This window comes from Electrona antarctica (assembly GCF_951216825.1).
Source record: "Electrona antarctica genome assembly, chromosome: 15".
Taxonomy (NCBI): domain Eukaryota; kingdom Metazoa; phylum Chordata; class Actinopteri; order Myctophiformes; family Myctophidae; genus Electrona; species Electrona antarctica.
This window is the reverse complement of record NC_136796.1, coordinates 46,581,360-46,598,099: the sequence shown is the minus strand read 5'-3', so window position 1 is coordinate 46,598,099 and position 16,740 is coordinate 46,581,360. Positions and strand designations below refer to the sequence as shown.

The 16,740-nt window shown below is 43.2% G+C and overlaps 1 protein-coding gene across 1 annotated transcript; it reads left to right on the top strand.

Annotated features, from left to right (window-relative positions):
* Positions 1–507: 507 nt before the first annotated feature.
* LOC306938117 (protein NLRC3-like) lies at positions 508–12,996 on the top strand (the record flags this gene model as incomplete). Its single annotated transcript, XM_079522132.1, has 8 exons — positions 508–611; positions 822–949; positions 1,156–2,944; positions 5,320–5,470; positions 6,293–6,384; positions 8,252–8,380; positions 9,007–9,068; positions 12,425–12,996. The coding sequence occupies 8 exons, from the start codon at positions 508–510 to the stop codon at positions 12,967–12,969; spliced, it is 3,000 nt and encodes a 999-aa protein (XP_079378258.1). The 3' UTR covers positions 12,970–12,996.
* Between the last annotated feature and the right edge of the window lie 3,744 nt (positions 12,997–16,740).

Below are 16,740 nucleotides of genomic sequence, written 5' to 3'. Positions count from 1 at the left end.
ATGCAGGCCCCTGGCAGACACGTTTCACACCAGAGTGTGAAAAGACTCAAACCCCTCCAGACACGCAGGACGTGTCAGAGAGAATAAATGTGAATTATTCTGTCTGATACACTGTCTGTCGGCCTTGCAGCGGCTAGACGGCGGCCTATATGCCATATCATTTAAATAACCGGTTGTCGGAGGGGAGGCAGAAACGTAGCAAAGTAAGGCTGCTGCCTGCCTTTGCCTACAGTAAATACACCCCTGTCTGTGAGGTCTTTCTGATCCATTTTGAGATTTTGATTATCTTTGCCCTCGATTAAGCTCTCAGAAGGTTCCCCTTCCATGACTTTTCCTAAATATTCGATTCAAATCTCTTTTTTTCATCTTAAACCTTTTGTAAACATGAATTTAGGCATACTCATCTCTGCCTGTTCGTTTTGGGTCAAACTGACCCCTGTCACCCTTTCTCTCCCATGGGAGTGAACTTCACACCTCCAGACAGCCCATTGTTCAATTCAAAAGACAATGGCTCTACCCCGCTGGGGGGAGAAGGTGTCAACGCGTCTGGAGCTCCAAGGGGAGACGGTAGCCATTGACATTTCAGGAAATAAAGGTATTTTTGACCTGAAGTCAGCTTGACTGGCCTTACTACAGTCATGCGAGTGATAATTGGTATAATACTTTTATGAGCCACATATCCAACCCAAGATGAAAATGTATCAATCAATCAATCAATCAATCAATCAATCAATCAATCAATCAATCAATCAATCAATCATGGATTTGGGGATCTACCAGGTGGCTCCAATGTGGATCTAAATATGTATGTGTGTCCACAGAGAGAGGTGTGTTGTGACTGAGCAGAACCCTGGACTGAAGACAAACAGTCAAATCACACCGGAACTGAAGACACCCAGTCAAACCACACCTGGACTGAAGACACCAAGTCAAACCACGCCTGGACAAGGTAAAATATGCTAATAAATTGGATGTTCAAACTATTGTCTGTATCAATTATATCCAAGTACAAATAATGAAGCTAAACAACTATAAACTAATCAACTGATATTGTGTCATTACGTTTGTCTGTTTTTCTTAACAAATTGTCCCGTAAAGATATAAAGTTATAAATTAACGTGAATGTTTAAAACATAAAGGTTCTTCTCATTTCAGATGTCAGTCTGCAGGATGATTTGAACGATTATAAGGTCAGTTTGAACAGTCTTGATGAAGTGAAAGACGACATGATGGAAGAGTCTGGAACCTCCCTCACCGGCACCTACTCAGAGCTCTACATCTCAGCAGGAGAGAGTGAAGGGGTTAATCGCCAACATGAGGTGATACAGCTTGAGACAGCTTCCAACATGAAGACCTTCCATGACGAACCAATCAACTGCTGTAAAATCTTTAAGATCCTCCTCCCTGGCAGAAAGACACCCAGTGCAGTTCTGACCAATGGCATCGCTGGCATCGGAAAAACATTCTCTGTGCGCAAGTTTGCTCTGGACTGGGCAAGAGGTTTGGAGAATCAAGATATAGATCTCCTGGTTCCCTTTTCATTCCGGGAGCAGTACAGTCTTCTCAACCTGATCCATGATTTCCACCCAACATTAAAGAAGGTCACAGCAGAGCAGCTCGCTGCCTGGAAAGTTTGCTTCATCTTTGATGGCCTCGATGAAAGCAGGTTTCCATTGCACTTCGACAACAATGAAATCATCTCTGATGTCACAGTGACATCATCGGTGGATTATCTGTTGACAAACCTCATCAAGAGGAATCTGCTCCCCTCAGCCCTCCTCTGGATAACCACCAGACCTGCAGCAGCCAATCAGATCCCTCCTGCATGTGTTGACATGGTGACAGAAGTGCGAGGGTTCACAGACCCCCAGAAGGAGAAGTACTTCAGGAAGAGATTCAGTGAAGAGAATCTGGCCGACAGAGTCCTCTCACACTTGAAGACATCGCGGACCCTCCACATCATGTGTTACATCCCACTCTTCTGTTGGATCATTGCTACTGTTCTGCTGGACATGTTGAGGACACACACCACGATAGGACAGCTGCCCAAGACCCTGACTGAGATGTGCTGCCACTTCCTGTTGGTTCTGACAAACAGGAAGAAGCAGAAGTATGATGAGACTCATGATGTGAACAAGAAAGAAAAAGAAAAGGGGACACAACAGCAGCTCACAAAGACTGACAGTGATGTTCTTCTGAATCTGGGCAAGCTGGCATGTAAACATCTGGAGAAAAGTAGCATCATGTTCTACCAAGAAGACCTGGAAGAGTGTGGTCTTGATGTGAAAGACGCCTCGCTGTACTCAGGAGTGTGCACACAAATCTTCAAAAGAGAGGGTGTGCTGTTTCAGAAAACGGTCTACAGCTTTGTTCATCTGAGCATCCAGGAGTTTCTGGCTGCAGTCTACCTGTTCCACTGTTTCACACAGAAGAACATGGAGGTACTGAAGACATTCTTGGGAGATAAATACTACAGTATCAGCTCCCTCTCCGACTTCCTGAAAGCTGCTATGGAAAAATCCATGAAGAATAAAAATGGCCACCTGGACCTCTTTGTTCGCTTCCTTCATGGCCTCTCACTGGAGTCCAACCAGAGTCTGTTAGGAGGTCTGCTGGGTCAGACAGAGAACAGTCCAGAGGAGATCCAGAAAGCCATCCAGAACCTGAAGAGGATGTTAACTTGTGATGCCTCTCCTGACAGATGTATCAACATGTTCCACTGTTTGATGGAGATAAACGACCACTCATTACATCAGGAGATCCAACAGTACCTGAAGTCAGAGAACAGAACAGAGAAACTGTCTGAGATCCAGTGTTCAGCTCTGGCCGTCATGCTGCAGATGTCAGAGGAGGTTCTGGAAGAGTTGGACCTGGACAAATACAACACATCAGAGGAGGGGCGAAGGAGACTGGTCCCAGCTGTGAGGAACTGCAGAAAGTCTCGGTTAGTAGTTACCTGCCAATCATGCCATATTACGTCACATGAAAACCAACACTCGACTGCCAAGCATGCAATACTTCGTCCTATGCTCCTTTCAGTGGTTTATGATAGATGGCGCTCTTCACCAACGTATGGATGATACTAGGTTGCTAGGCAACAGATACAACCAACATATGGATGATACTAGGTTGCTAGGCAACAGATAAAACCAACGCATGGATGATACTAGGTTGCTAGGCAACAGATACAACCGGAAATGAACCGGACGTGAAAAGTCTGCCTCTCTTCCGCCTCAATGTAAACAGATTTTTAAAATGCATTCACGTTTTTCCGCACATCATCTCTCTGAGAGCAGGCTCGCCTATGCCAAAAAAAATCTAAGTGACAGGTTGAAACAAGCGTTTAAATCACTTCTCAGCCTGTGCCATGTTTCCCAATGTCAACCCCGTCTGCATGCGCAGTACTGCTTCAATGTCAACCCTGTCCGCATGCACAGTACTGCTTCAACGTCAACCCTGTCCGCATGCACAGTACTGCTTCAATGTCAACCCTGTCCGCATGCGCAGTACTGCTTCAATGTCAACCCTGTCCGCATGCGCAGTACTCAATGTCAACCCTGTCTGCATGCATAGTACTGCTTCAATGTCAACCCTGTCTGCATGCACAGTACTGCTTCAACGTCAACCCTGTCCGCATGCACAGTACTGCTTCAATGTCAACCCTGTCTGCATGCACAGTACTCAATGTCAACCCTGTCTGCATGCACAGTACTGCTTCAATGTCAACCCTGTCTGCATGCACAGTACTGCTTCAATGTCAACCCTGTCTGCATGCACAGTACTCAATGTCAACCCTGTCTGCATGCATAGTACTGCTTCAATGTCAACCCTGTCTGCATGCACAGTACTGCTTCAATGTCAACCCTGTCCGCATGCGCAGTACTCAATGTCAACCCTGTCTGCATGCACAGTACTGCTTCAATGTCAACCCTGTCTGCATGCATAGTACTGCTTCAATGTCAACCCTGTCTGCATGCAAAGTACTGCTTCAATGTCAACCCTGTCTGCATGCAAAGTACTGCTTCAATGTCAACCCTGTCTGCATGCAAAGTACTGCTTCAATGTCAACCCTGTCTGCATGCACAGTACTGCTTCAATGTCAACCCTGTCTGCATGAGTGTTGTTTTTGGCACCACATTTTCATTTTGTTTTAGTCACATTTTAGTCACCTGGAATAATTTAGTTTTAGTCTAGTTTTAGTCGACTAAATGTCATAAGATTTTAGCCGATTAAATCTCCAGTTGATTCAGTCGAACAAAATGTATTTTGGCGGGCCTTGATGCCGTCATAATGACTGTTTTTAGACTTGCTGAAAATAGATGATCTACAAGCGCACAACGTCTCGCAGCGTGACGCATTGTGAGCTTTTAGATCGGCTATTTTCAGCATGCAACTAATTGTAAAATGACTTATACTGGATCCACTTCCTAACATTTTAGTCTAGTTTTTATTTGTTGCTGGAATTGTCAGTATATTTAGTCTTAGTTTTAGTCATCGTAGCTTAGTTTTTATTTAGTTTCCATTTAGTCAGTGGAAAAAGGTAGTAGACAAGCATTTTCCATCTTAGTTTTAGTCAACTAAATCAACACTGGTCTGCATGCACGGTACTGCTTCCGTAAGATTGACATTGTGAAAACATGGCACAGTATACAGTAACTTCATAAGTGATTTAAACACTGTTTCAACCTGTTACTTAGATGTTCTTGGCCACTAAAAAATAAAACATCTGAGAGCATACTGTAGGTTTAAACACTCGTTTCAACCTGTTACTTAGATGTTCTTGGCCACTAAAAAATCACACCCGTGTGAACTGAGTGGTGCAACTCCCCCCCTTACCCCCCCCCCCCCCCCTCTCTCGCTCTCATTAGTAGGCAACAGTACAGCACTATTTCTCTCTCTCTGTTTCTGGCACGACAGCGCCCCTACTGGTACTCATGAGTCACACATGAGTCACACACAAACATAGGTTAACACGAGTCACATAGGTGTCACACGGTCACGGACATTGCTGTTCCTTGGAGTGGTTGCACCACTCAAAAATAAAACATCTGAGAGCATACTGTAGGTTATGACATTCTTTTGACAATATTGGGGGAAATCAAACTAACGTTCAGTCTTCATTTCACACCTTCTACTGCTTTGATATCTACATTGTTTTCTTCCTCTGTTATTCTGTGCTGTCAAGTGGTGTTGTCTATTCCAGGGGTTCTCAACGTCTTTGTCTGGGGAGCCCCGATAATGCTTTGGCCATGTCTCGCGAATGACAGTGAACGACGTATCATTTGTTTTTATAATCTCTTATTTAATCTGCATTTACAGACTTGTTGGCTGTAAACTCAGACAGACAGAGGTTGAAGTTGTGTCTTCAGCTCTCATCTCTAATCCTTCCCATTTGAGAGAATTGGACCTCAGTGAAAACGACCTGCAGGACTCGGGACTCTGTGCTTCACTGAAGAGCCCACACTGTAGACTGGAAGTTCTAAAGTAAGATACATTTACCACATTCATTGTCATCACTTCTGTTTATTATGCACTGTATAATGTGAATATAATATGAATGCTGTGGTGAGAATATTAATAAGCTTGATATCATGGTAACCCAAGCCTATGTGCCTGAGTAGACGTTAAAATTACCCCAAACATGTTTCAAAGTGTAATATCCCTTTAACGCAAGCTACTTGTCTTTGTCATACAAAAGGGTTGCACACTGGAAATAGCTGATCTACAAGCTCACAATGCATCAAGGATCCAACACTTGTGAGCTTGTAGATTGGCTATTTTCGACAAGCTTTACAGGAGTACGCCATAGGACAACACATAATCAATATCCTGCACCTACTGTACCAATCAATTATCATTATATTAGTCTATAGGCCTGTGGTTCCCAAACGATGATTAGCTTAATGTGCAACTAGTGTGTTTTCTCACTCAACAGTAAACACACCAACATACAGTTTAAGTGTATACAGACTAGTATCTGCACATTTATAAAGGTACAATTTAATGACTTTTAAAACATTTTTAAAACCAAATTGGTAAATTGGCAAATATTACAGAAGACGCAAACACAATATGTATCTGTGCAGCCGAGTCAAACTAAATTGAATGCCTACAATTCTTGCTTGTCAGGGTATTGGGTCCTCAGTTCAAATCATTATTTAGGTATATATATTTTGTTAATAATGTATATTTAATCTGTATTTACAGACTTGCTGGCTGTAAACTCAGAAAGACAGACGTTAAAGTTGTGTCTTCAGCTCTCAGCTCTAATCTTTCCCATTTGAGAGAATTGGACCTCAGTGAAAACGACCTGCAGGACTCAGGACTAGTGGAGCTGCTCTGTGCTTCACTGAAGAGCCCACACTGTAGACTGGAAGTTCTAAAGTAAGATACATTTACCACATTTATTTTGATCACTTCTGTTTTATCATGTAGCCTACTGTATTATGTGAATATAATATGAATGCTGTGGTGAGAATGTATTAATAAGCTTGATATCATGGTAACCCAAGCCTACATGTGCCTGAGTAGATTAGTTATATTAGTTAAAATTACCCCAAGGTTCAAGGTTCAAGGTTCAACTTTATTGTCAACAATACCAGTTACAGGGTAAAAGGCACGTGAAATTCATTGTGCGTTAAAAGACCATACAACAGCTACAGTCTAGTGTCAAATAATCTGTATAAAGAACTAAGTGCAGGTTAAAACTAACATCTCTAAAGTACACAACTACTGAAAGTGCAAGATCACAGTTGCAAAAATGCAGAAGGCCTTAGGCATATTGCCATATAGTCCGGGCCTTGTAGTGTTCAGTGTCTGTTCCCAAATATGTTTCAAAGTGTAATGTCGCTTAAGGCGAATGTAACGTCTACTTCATCATATAACAGAGTTTCTCACAACGCGTTGAGGAGCTTGTAGATTGGCTATTTTTGACTTGAGACCCGTTGTAGCTACGCCAGTTATCAAACGTATTAATTATATTATAATAATTAATATTAATATTATGGAAGAAAGTAGCAAATACCGTGAAAATAGCCGATCTGCAAGCTCACTGTGAGGTGTTATGAGCTTGTAGTTGTCTCCACCAGGCCGAAGGCATGGTGAGAGAGTATGTTCTCCACCAGGCCGAAGGCATGGTGAGAGAGTATGTTTTGCACTCCGTCCGTGTGTGTGTCCGTCCGTGTGTGTGTGTGTCCGTCCGTCCGTGTGTCCTTCCGTCCGTCCGTTACCAGCTAATCTCCGGCACCGTTAACCCGGTCGATGCCAAACTTTGCACACACACTCCCTAGATGCCAACGATGAACCTCTGCCCCGCATTTTCCAGAACAGCCTGTTATAGCGCCACCATGAGGCAGCTTTTCACATTTGTTACCTAAAACTGCACCGATCTGCGTGAAACGTTGCATGCACACTCCCTAGAGGCCAAGGACAAACCTTTGACCTGCATTTTCCGCATCTGCCTTTTATAGCGCCACCAGGAGGCCGACTTTTGTAAAACACATTTTTGGATATTACTCCTCCAGATTCTGTCCAAAAATCTCACAAATCGTTACACAGTATCTCTATGGTCATGTGCTCAAGTCGGATCTGTCCGATATTTCATATTCCACCCTAATTGGCTATAATTGCCTTTCACAGTTTGCAAGATTGCCCCGTTTTGAACAAAAGCCTCAAATCATGAACACAGCATGCAATTTACGTGAAATCTTTCACACATTTTCTTACTAGGCTGAGGAATATATCCCACCCTTTTCACATTGGCCTGTTATAGCGCCACCAACAGGTTGATTTTTGCAAAACAGGTTGATTGGAACAAAATGCCTCAAATCATCCAATTGCCATACAAGGCAAACATGTTTATATTACTACTAAACATTTTGCCAAACATCTCACACAGTCCTATCCTCCTGGTGGAGACCTGTGCCCAGAAGGGCACTTTTTCTAGTTTGGTAATATTTTCACATGAATGTAGTGCCTACAACTCCAAGTGCTTCTAAGGGTGGGGGTCCCAGTTCAAATATTATTTTGGGGGGTCCCCAGTTCAAATATCATTTTTTTGTGGGTCAGCTATAGGGTTTGTTTTAATGGAACTAAAGCAGCCCGGTGTGAAGGCACCCTAAGTGGGACAAGAGAGTCCTTTAATAGATGGCTGTAAGCAGGTTCTAAATCCAGGATTAATGCATATTATAAATGTGTTATTTATGAATTTATTCATTCATTAATCTATGTATGTTTTCATTTGGTGTTTCAGACTGGCTCACTGCGGCTTGTCAGAGAGATGCTGTGAAGCTCTGGCCTCAGCTGTAAACTCTAATCCCTCCCTAAGAGAGTTGGACCTGAGCCTCAACGTGGTGAATGATTCAGTCCTGGAGAACTGCAAGTGAGTAGACTTGGGCTGTGTCCATGTTGGACAGTGCAGTGTTAACAGTGTATTCACTCTGACACGACGTCACAATAGAGAGCTATGTCTACATATGCTATCTAAATTACATATTTTGGCCATTGAACATGCCTGTAAGGTCGTCGAGGCTAGGGCAAGTGCTACAGCAAGTGCTACGGGCTAAGATGGTGGAGTCTGAAGAGGTGGGTTTTCAGAGTCTGTAGAGGTATTGAGATCCAAACTGGGCAGCAGTGAGTATGTCTGGATGAGCTGCAGGGCCAAGATAATGATAGGAGAAACACCGTAGTGTCAGCTAGTGGAGACGTTGTGTTAGACAGTTAGACATTGATGCATTGTTGTTCTACTTCCTACAGAGTAAAACACTGTAGTGTCAGCTAGTGGATACGTTGTGTTAGACAGTTAGATATTGATGCATTGTTGTTCTAATTCCTACAGAGTGAAACACTGTATAGTGTCTGTCAGCTAGTGGAGACGTTGTGTTAGACAGTTAGACATTGATTCATTGTTGTTCTACTTCCTACAGAGTGAAACACTGTAGTGTCAGCTAGTGGATACGTTGTGTTAGACAGTTAGATATTGATGCATTGTTGTTCTACTTCCTACAGAGTGAAACATGGAGGAGAAGATTGGCTTACTAACCCTCAACTGAGTCAACTCATTACAAAACGTGAGTATCTGTCTATCTGTGTCAACATATCACACATTAACATTTTATACACTGTTGTATACTTGGTTGATGTTGTCCTGAAAACTCTTGTGCTCTCTACTCTGTGCTCTTGGCCTGGTCCTTAACACCATCATGATAAGGTCAAATTATGTCAAATTCTAAATTTACTTGAGTGAAAGTACCAAAAGTAGAAAGTACTCTTCATGCAGAATCTCCCATTTCAAGTTTTTAAATGTATAAAAATCTTTTGAGAAACAATGGGCCTCATTCACTAATATGCACCGCGATGCGAGTCATGCGACGCATTGTGAGCTTGTAGATCGGCTATTTTCAAATGACCAAAATGTATATGGCCTAATAAGTGGGTAATGTATGTTTTGTAATAATAATACAAATCTACAAAGTAACTAGTAACTAAATGTAATGGAGTAAAAGTACAATATTTGGAATCTGAGATGTATTGGAGTAGAAATAAAAGTGTTGGATATTGGAAATACTCAAGTAAAGTATTGTAGCGTTTATACGTTCCCTCAAGCTGACTCACTAACTTAGAAAATAAAGGGAGGAAACAGGATTGACGTTTTAACCAGAGAACTGGGTTTTATTGCACTTTTAATACAGGCTAGAACTGGGTTGGGAGGTTTTAATACAGGCTACAACTGGGTTGGGAGGTTTTAATACAGGCTAAAACTGGGTTGGGAGTTTTTATAATACATGCTAAAACTGGGTTGGGAGTTTTTAATACAGGCTAAAACTGGGTTGCGAGGGTGCCGAAAAATAACAAAGAGTCTCTCTGTCTGTCTCTGTCTAGGCTAGTCTCTCTCTGCCCACTGTCAGTGTGTCACTTCCTTTATAATTATAAAATAACAAAGAGTCTCTCTGTCTGTCTCTGTCTAGGCTAGTCTTTCTCTGCCCACTGTCAGTGTGTCACTTCCTTTATACTTATAAAATAACAAAGAGTCTGTCTCTGTCAAGGCTAGTCTCTCTCTGCCCACTGTCAGTGTGTCACTTCCTTTATAATTATAAAATAACAAAGAGTCTCTCTGTCTGTCTCTGTCTAGGCTAGTCTCTCTCTGCCCACTGTCAGTGTGTCACTTCCTTTATAATTATGAAATAACAAAGAGTCTCTGTCTGTCTCTGTCTAGGCTAGTCTCTCTCTGCCCACTGTCAGTGTGTCTTCACCAACCACCTTCGCAGGGACGTGCAGAGAGTGTTAGGGAGGCAGGGGCGGACATCCCGTAAGAGGGCACTAGTAGACAAAAATAGCGAAAATAGCAGATCTACAAGATCACAACCCGTCGCGCTGCGACGCGTTGAGAGCTTGTAGGATCAGCTATTTCCAGGGTGCAACCCAGCACCCTTTAGCTAGTGGAGATGCGGTGTAACGACATGGATTTCTAAACAAATTTGTTCAATGCAAAATGCTGCGTTCAAGTTCAAGAGACTTCGGAAAAAAAGTTAATTCTCCTGAATGCTGCCTTCCGGCATGGAATGGAAACGAGTGGCATTTTCATTTCTTTCACCCTAGTAAATGCTGCATTCGTGGTCTGGAAAGGGCAGTTGTTTTACAAACTGGTAAAAGGGCAGGGGCTGAAGCCCCCTTTGATGTCTATGTGTGTACGTCCCTGCACCTTCGCCCATTGCTTTAACCCACTCTAGCTTGACCTATCACTGCATACCTGAACTAGGCACCTCCTCCCCCCATGACACCCCCTCCCCCCACTTCCCAGGGGGTCCCCAGATGATTGTGGGGGTCCCCAGATGGTTGTGGGAGGTCCCCAGATGATTGTGGGGGTTCCCAGATGGTTGTGGGAGGTCCCCAGATGATTGTGGGAGGTCCGCAGATGATTGTGGGGGTTCCCAGATGATTGTGTGGGGTCCCCAGATGATTGTGGGAGGTCCCCCAGATGATTGTGGGAGGTCCCCAGATGATTGTGGGGGTTCCCAGATGGTTGTGGGAGGTCCCCAGATGGTTGTGGGAGGTCCCCAGATGGTTATGGGGGGTCCCCAGATGGTTGTGGGGGGTCCCCAGATGATTATGGCGAAATTGGCCAAAAATGTTCAAATATTGCGTAAGAAAGTGGAAAATATTGTGTAAATAGCAGATCTACAAGCTCACAATGCCTCAAACTAAATGTAACGCCTACAATTCCATGTGCTTGTCAGTGTGGGGAGGTCCCCAGTTAAAATATGATTATTTTGGGGGGCCCCAGTTCAACTATGATTATTATGGGGGGTCCCCAGTTCAAATGATTATTTTGGGGCTCCCCAGTTCAATGATGAATATTTTGGGGGGTCTCCAGTTCAAATGGTAATTTTTGGGGCTCCCCAGTTCAAATATGATTATTTTGGGAGGTCCCCAGTTCAAGGGATCCCCAGTTCAAATATGATTATTTTGGGGGGTCCCCAGTTCAAATATGATTATTTTGGGGGGTCCCCAGTTCAATTATGATTATTTTGGGGGGTCTCCAGTTCAAATATGATTATTTTGGGGGGTCCCCAGTTCAATTATGATTATTTTGGGGGGTCTCCAGTTCAAATATGATTATTTTGGGGGGTCCCCAGTTCAAATAATGATTATTTTGGGGGGTCTCCAGTTCAAATATGATTATTTTGGGGGGTATCCAGTTCAAATATGATTATTTTGGGGGGTCTCCAGTTCAAATAATTATTTTGGGGGGGTCCCCAGTTCAAATATGATTATTTTGGGAGGTCCCCAGTTCAAGGGATCCCAAGTTCAAATATGATTATTTTGGGGGGTCCCCAGTTCAATTATGATTATTTTGGGGGGGTCTCCAGTTCAAATATGATTATTTTGGGGGGTCTCCAGTTCAATTATGATTATTTCGGGGGGTCTCCAGTTCAAATATGATTATTTTGGGGGTCTCCAGTTCAAATGATTATTTTTGGGGGGTCCCCAGTTCAAATATGATTATTTTGAGAGGTCCCCAGTTCAAGGGATCCCCAGTTCAAATATGATTATTTTTGGGGGTCCCCAGTTCAATTATGATTATTTTGGGGGGTCTCCAGTTCAAATATGATTATTTTGGGGGTCCCCAGTTCAAATAATGATTATTTTGGGGGGTCTCCAGTTCAAATATGATTATTTTGAGGGGTCCCCAGTTCAAATAAAATCACACTGTGTGGAGACTGTAAGACATTCTGCCCCATGGTCGTTGGCCTCTAACCCTTCACCCAACAGTAGATCAGTGTGTGTGTGTGTGTGTGTCTGTGTGCGTGTGCGTGTGTGCGCGCGCGTGTGTGTGTGTGTGTGTGTGTGTGTGTGTGTGTGTGTGTGTGTGTGTGTCAGTCAGTGAATGATGTATTTAATGTTTACTGTGTTGTTTTCTCATCAGATTTCCATCGTCTCACACTGGACACAAACACAGCACACAGAGACCTCTCTCTGTCTGAGGACAACAGGAAGGTCACACGGAGGTCAGGGGGTCAGGGTCCTCCTGATCACCCCGACAGGTTTGATGTCTGGTATCAGGTTCTGAGTACACAGAGTGTGACTGGACGCTGTTCCTGGGAGGTAGAGTGCAGTGAAGGGGTTGATATAGGAGTGGCTGACAGAACAATCAGCAGGAAAGGAAGTGGTGATGACTGTAGGCTTGGAGGCAATGACAAGTCCTGGAGTCTGACCTGTGATGGTGATAGTGGTACCAGTTACTCTGTCAGACACAACGGACAGAATACTGTCCTCCCTGTCAGAACCTCTAAAGGCTCCAACAGAGTATCAGTGTATGTGGACCGTCCCGCTGGGACTCTGTCCTTCTACACAGTGTGCTCTGACTCACTGAGACACCTGTACACCTTCCAGACCACGTCCACTGGACCTCTCTATGCTGGGTTTGGGTTAGGCTTTGCCTCCTCAGTGTGTCTGTGTGAGCAGAGATAGAGTCTCTATGTGAGGGTGACATCATCAGGTCGCCATAGTTACTCAACATGTTGGAGTGAGTTCAGGTTGTCATGGTTACCACCGTCGCCACGGGGTACTTTGACACTATAGCCGAGCCTGACATCATGGACTCCATATTTGGGCATGAGTAACTGATGACATCACGGTGACATCATCGTGATGATGTAATACGCATCACAGTGACATTACAGCTCCTGGACGTTGTCACGTCAACACCCCCCATGTATTTGACCTTTGACCCAATGCATTGTGAGCTTGTAGATCTGATATGTTCAAATAGCAAAGTAATATATGGTTAATATTTGATCATTTAGCTTCTAGGACCCCCTGGAACCCCCTCAAGGACCCACGGGGGACCCTGGACCACACTTTCAGAACCAGTTAGTGTTGATTTTGTCGACTAAAACTATGACGGAAAAAGTTACCATCTTTTTCACTGCGGAAGACTAACATGATGACTAAACCTATACTGACAATTTCGTCAACAAATAAAAACTAGACTAAAATGTTAGGGTGGAGAAGAGATCCAGTAGAAGATCTGCTATTTTCAGCATGCAACCCAGTACAGTGTAAAACCACCCATTAGGACGTCGACGCCACCGTCCAAGGCCCACCAAAATACATTTTAGTCCACTAAATCACCTGTAGATTTAGTCAACTAACATCTTATATTTAGTCGACTACAACTAGACTAACACTAAAACTAAAACTAAATGAAGCTTCATTCCAAAGACTATGACTAAAATAAAATCTAAATGTGCTGTCAAACTAAAACAACCAGTGGTGTTGAAATCAGTTTAAACACGTTCTACCTCATTCACAACGGCCTTTGCGCTCATATCGTGAGCGGAGCGTGAGCGGACAGGCATTTACGAGGATTCCCACGTGACGTGGGAATTCATGGCCATGAACTTCAACTTGACGTTGACTTTCGTTGGTCGCAAACTCCGCTCATATCCGCGCCAGCTCAGAGGGTAGTGTACTCGCGATCAAGGCATGCGTATATTTATTCAGAAGGCTTTAGTCTTCATGCTGAATCAATTAATAGTTCCCAAACCTCAGATAAAATATGTAGGCATGTGTCCCCAATATTGGTCAGCACATAAATTATAGCCTATATAAAAGCAGAGTAGGCCTATCACTTGTATGCCTATATGCATGCATTCTAGAGGCAAGTTAGCCTATAATCCTATACAGAAACTGCCCCCGCAAGCCCGACACCTTTTTATTTATTTATTAGGATATTTCTAGCATGCCGCGCGATTGCGCTGCTCACTCGGCAGCCTTCTATCGCAGTGCAACGCGTTGTGAGTTTGTACATCGGCTATTGCGGACTCGCGCTGCATGTTAAAAAACAAACGCACAATTATAATAAGAACATGCACTTATCTGCATTCTGCACTGTATGAATCCAACGTTGTTTAGTGTAGTAATGCCTGCAGTAGGCCTATTTAAATTGTTTTGTTACGGAGCTCCTTCAGTTCTCTGACTGTCGGTGTGTGTGTGTGTGTGTGTGTGTGTGGGGGGGGGGGGGGGGGGGGAGACGGAGGGAGACGGACCGCACAATGCAGCTCTGATTAAAAAAAGAAATATCGGATACCTTGTTATACCTCTGCAGAGGTGTGAGTGAGCAATTGTTCAATAGAAAAGGCTTTATAATATAATTGCCAAGTAGCCTTGGTCCCGAACTTAAATAAATAAATGACCAAGCTGCATTTTATAAGTGAGAGTTCAGAGAGTATAGCCTAGCCTATAGGGAAAGAGAAATGGGCGGAGTTTGGGCAGAGCCTGCCTTAGAAGGACTCGTTCTGGGCGCCATGTTGTTTGTTGGCTTGCTCTGAGGCTACAGTGTTTAGTACAGCTAGCGACCAGTGACACCATTGACAGCTAGACTCACGACACAACAGCATTATCATTATTAGCAGCTAATGTTTACAGATCCTCGTCCCATGCATTTACTGTACCTTCAGTGATACATGCAGACAAAAGTAATGAATTGAATGTCAGTCTCCTCCAGGTTCTCTTCAGAATACATATTGTATGACACTGATTTATACAACACACTGGCACATTAGGCCAACACAGTCAATGAGCATGCATGCAATATAAGAAGACAACTGCTATGGATTAAAAACAACTTTTATTAGAACCACAAGGTAAAAACAACTGAGTCAGAAGTACTTCAATTAGGTGCAGACAAAAATAATCGCCTTTCCTCAGCCAACATGTAGTTGATCTGCTCATCCTTACAGCTATAGGGAGCCTCTGGTTCTGGTTCCACGTGTTGTTGTGTATATATGCAATATATGCAGTATATATATATATATGCAATGATCTGATTAAACGTGATGTTGTCCCTTTCAGTGCATCGATAGCATTAGAACCACTGAACCATGGCTAGAACCACAACAACAACCAAACAATATCGCTGATAACTTTTTATTTTGGCTACATAAACACTACAGAGTTTATCTCAAGTACTGATTATTATCATGGGATTATTATCCATGCAGGATGCGGAGCACGCGTTCACCGTTTTGTAAGCTTGGGAGAATGATTTATATAGTTTAATGGTATAGACAATATAAAGAATCACGCACAAATGTAACGGTATATGGATATAGAAAAAGGAGACTGCAGGTGGTGGTCGCCATGGCAGCTGTCGCTCCGGCGCTTGACATGGTCAGATGATCATTTTCTTTTAATTTCCTTTGGTGTCCTTTGATAGGTTGAGTGTCAGTTTGTACAGTTTGTATAGTAGACCTACAGTGGTATACTCTATACCAGGGGTTCAACGTTTTTGGCCGGGGACCCCCGAAAATGCTTTGGCAATGTCTCGGGACCCCCGCCCCGCCCCCTCCCGACCCCCAATATAAATTGACTGCTACAATAACCTTAAACCATTTTGGGCGGGAACCCCTTTTGGTGTTTTAAGCATTGTTATAATTTAGCTATTGAAAAATAGCAGATCTACAAGCCACCGAGTGGCGCGCTACGAGCTTGTAGGTCTGCTATTTTTGAAAAAAAGTGAAAATAAAATTTAAAAATAAATATATATATATTTTTTTGAAAATAATTTGGGGACCCCCTAAAATAATTTGGCGACCCCCCGAGGGGTCGCGACCCACGGGTTGAGAACCCCTGCTCTATACAATGGTGCAAAAACGTGTTTGTGGTCCTGTGGAACTATGAAATGACCGTGGCCGTAATTTCTTTCCAGCAATCATTTTTATTTTAATTTGTGAAGCCGCTATAGTCACACTGGAAAATATCATTATTTTGTTGCTTCCGTCAGGACTCAGGAGGACCTCTATTTCGTTTGAGCTGTAAGGCCTATAGTTTATTTTGTTTGGACTGAGTCATTTATGGTGTGAAATATGGGGCGTGAAGTTGTCGGGTGATTTTCCGATCATTTGGCACCCGCTCGCATTCATTATGACATACACCTGCGTACCTGTGGTACACAACCCTTTTTGAATGGTACGGGACATTTTCGCAGCTTGATCGGACGGATAAATACGATATCATTACGCATCTCATTTACACTGTGGCGTATTTCTCCGCTGTGAATGAGGACCGTTAACCCTATATATACACACTGGCTATTTGAAAACAGCAGATCTACGTACAAGATCACAACGCATTGCGATGCATTTAAAATGAGAATGTTGTATTGTAAATATATATATTTTTTTAAATTGTAACACAAATCTTGTGTTGGGGTCCCCGACATAATGTTCAAATGGGGGT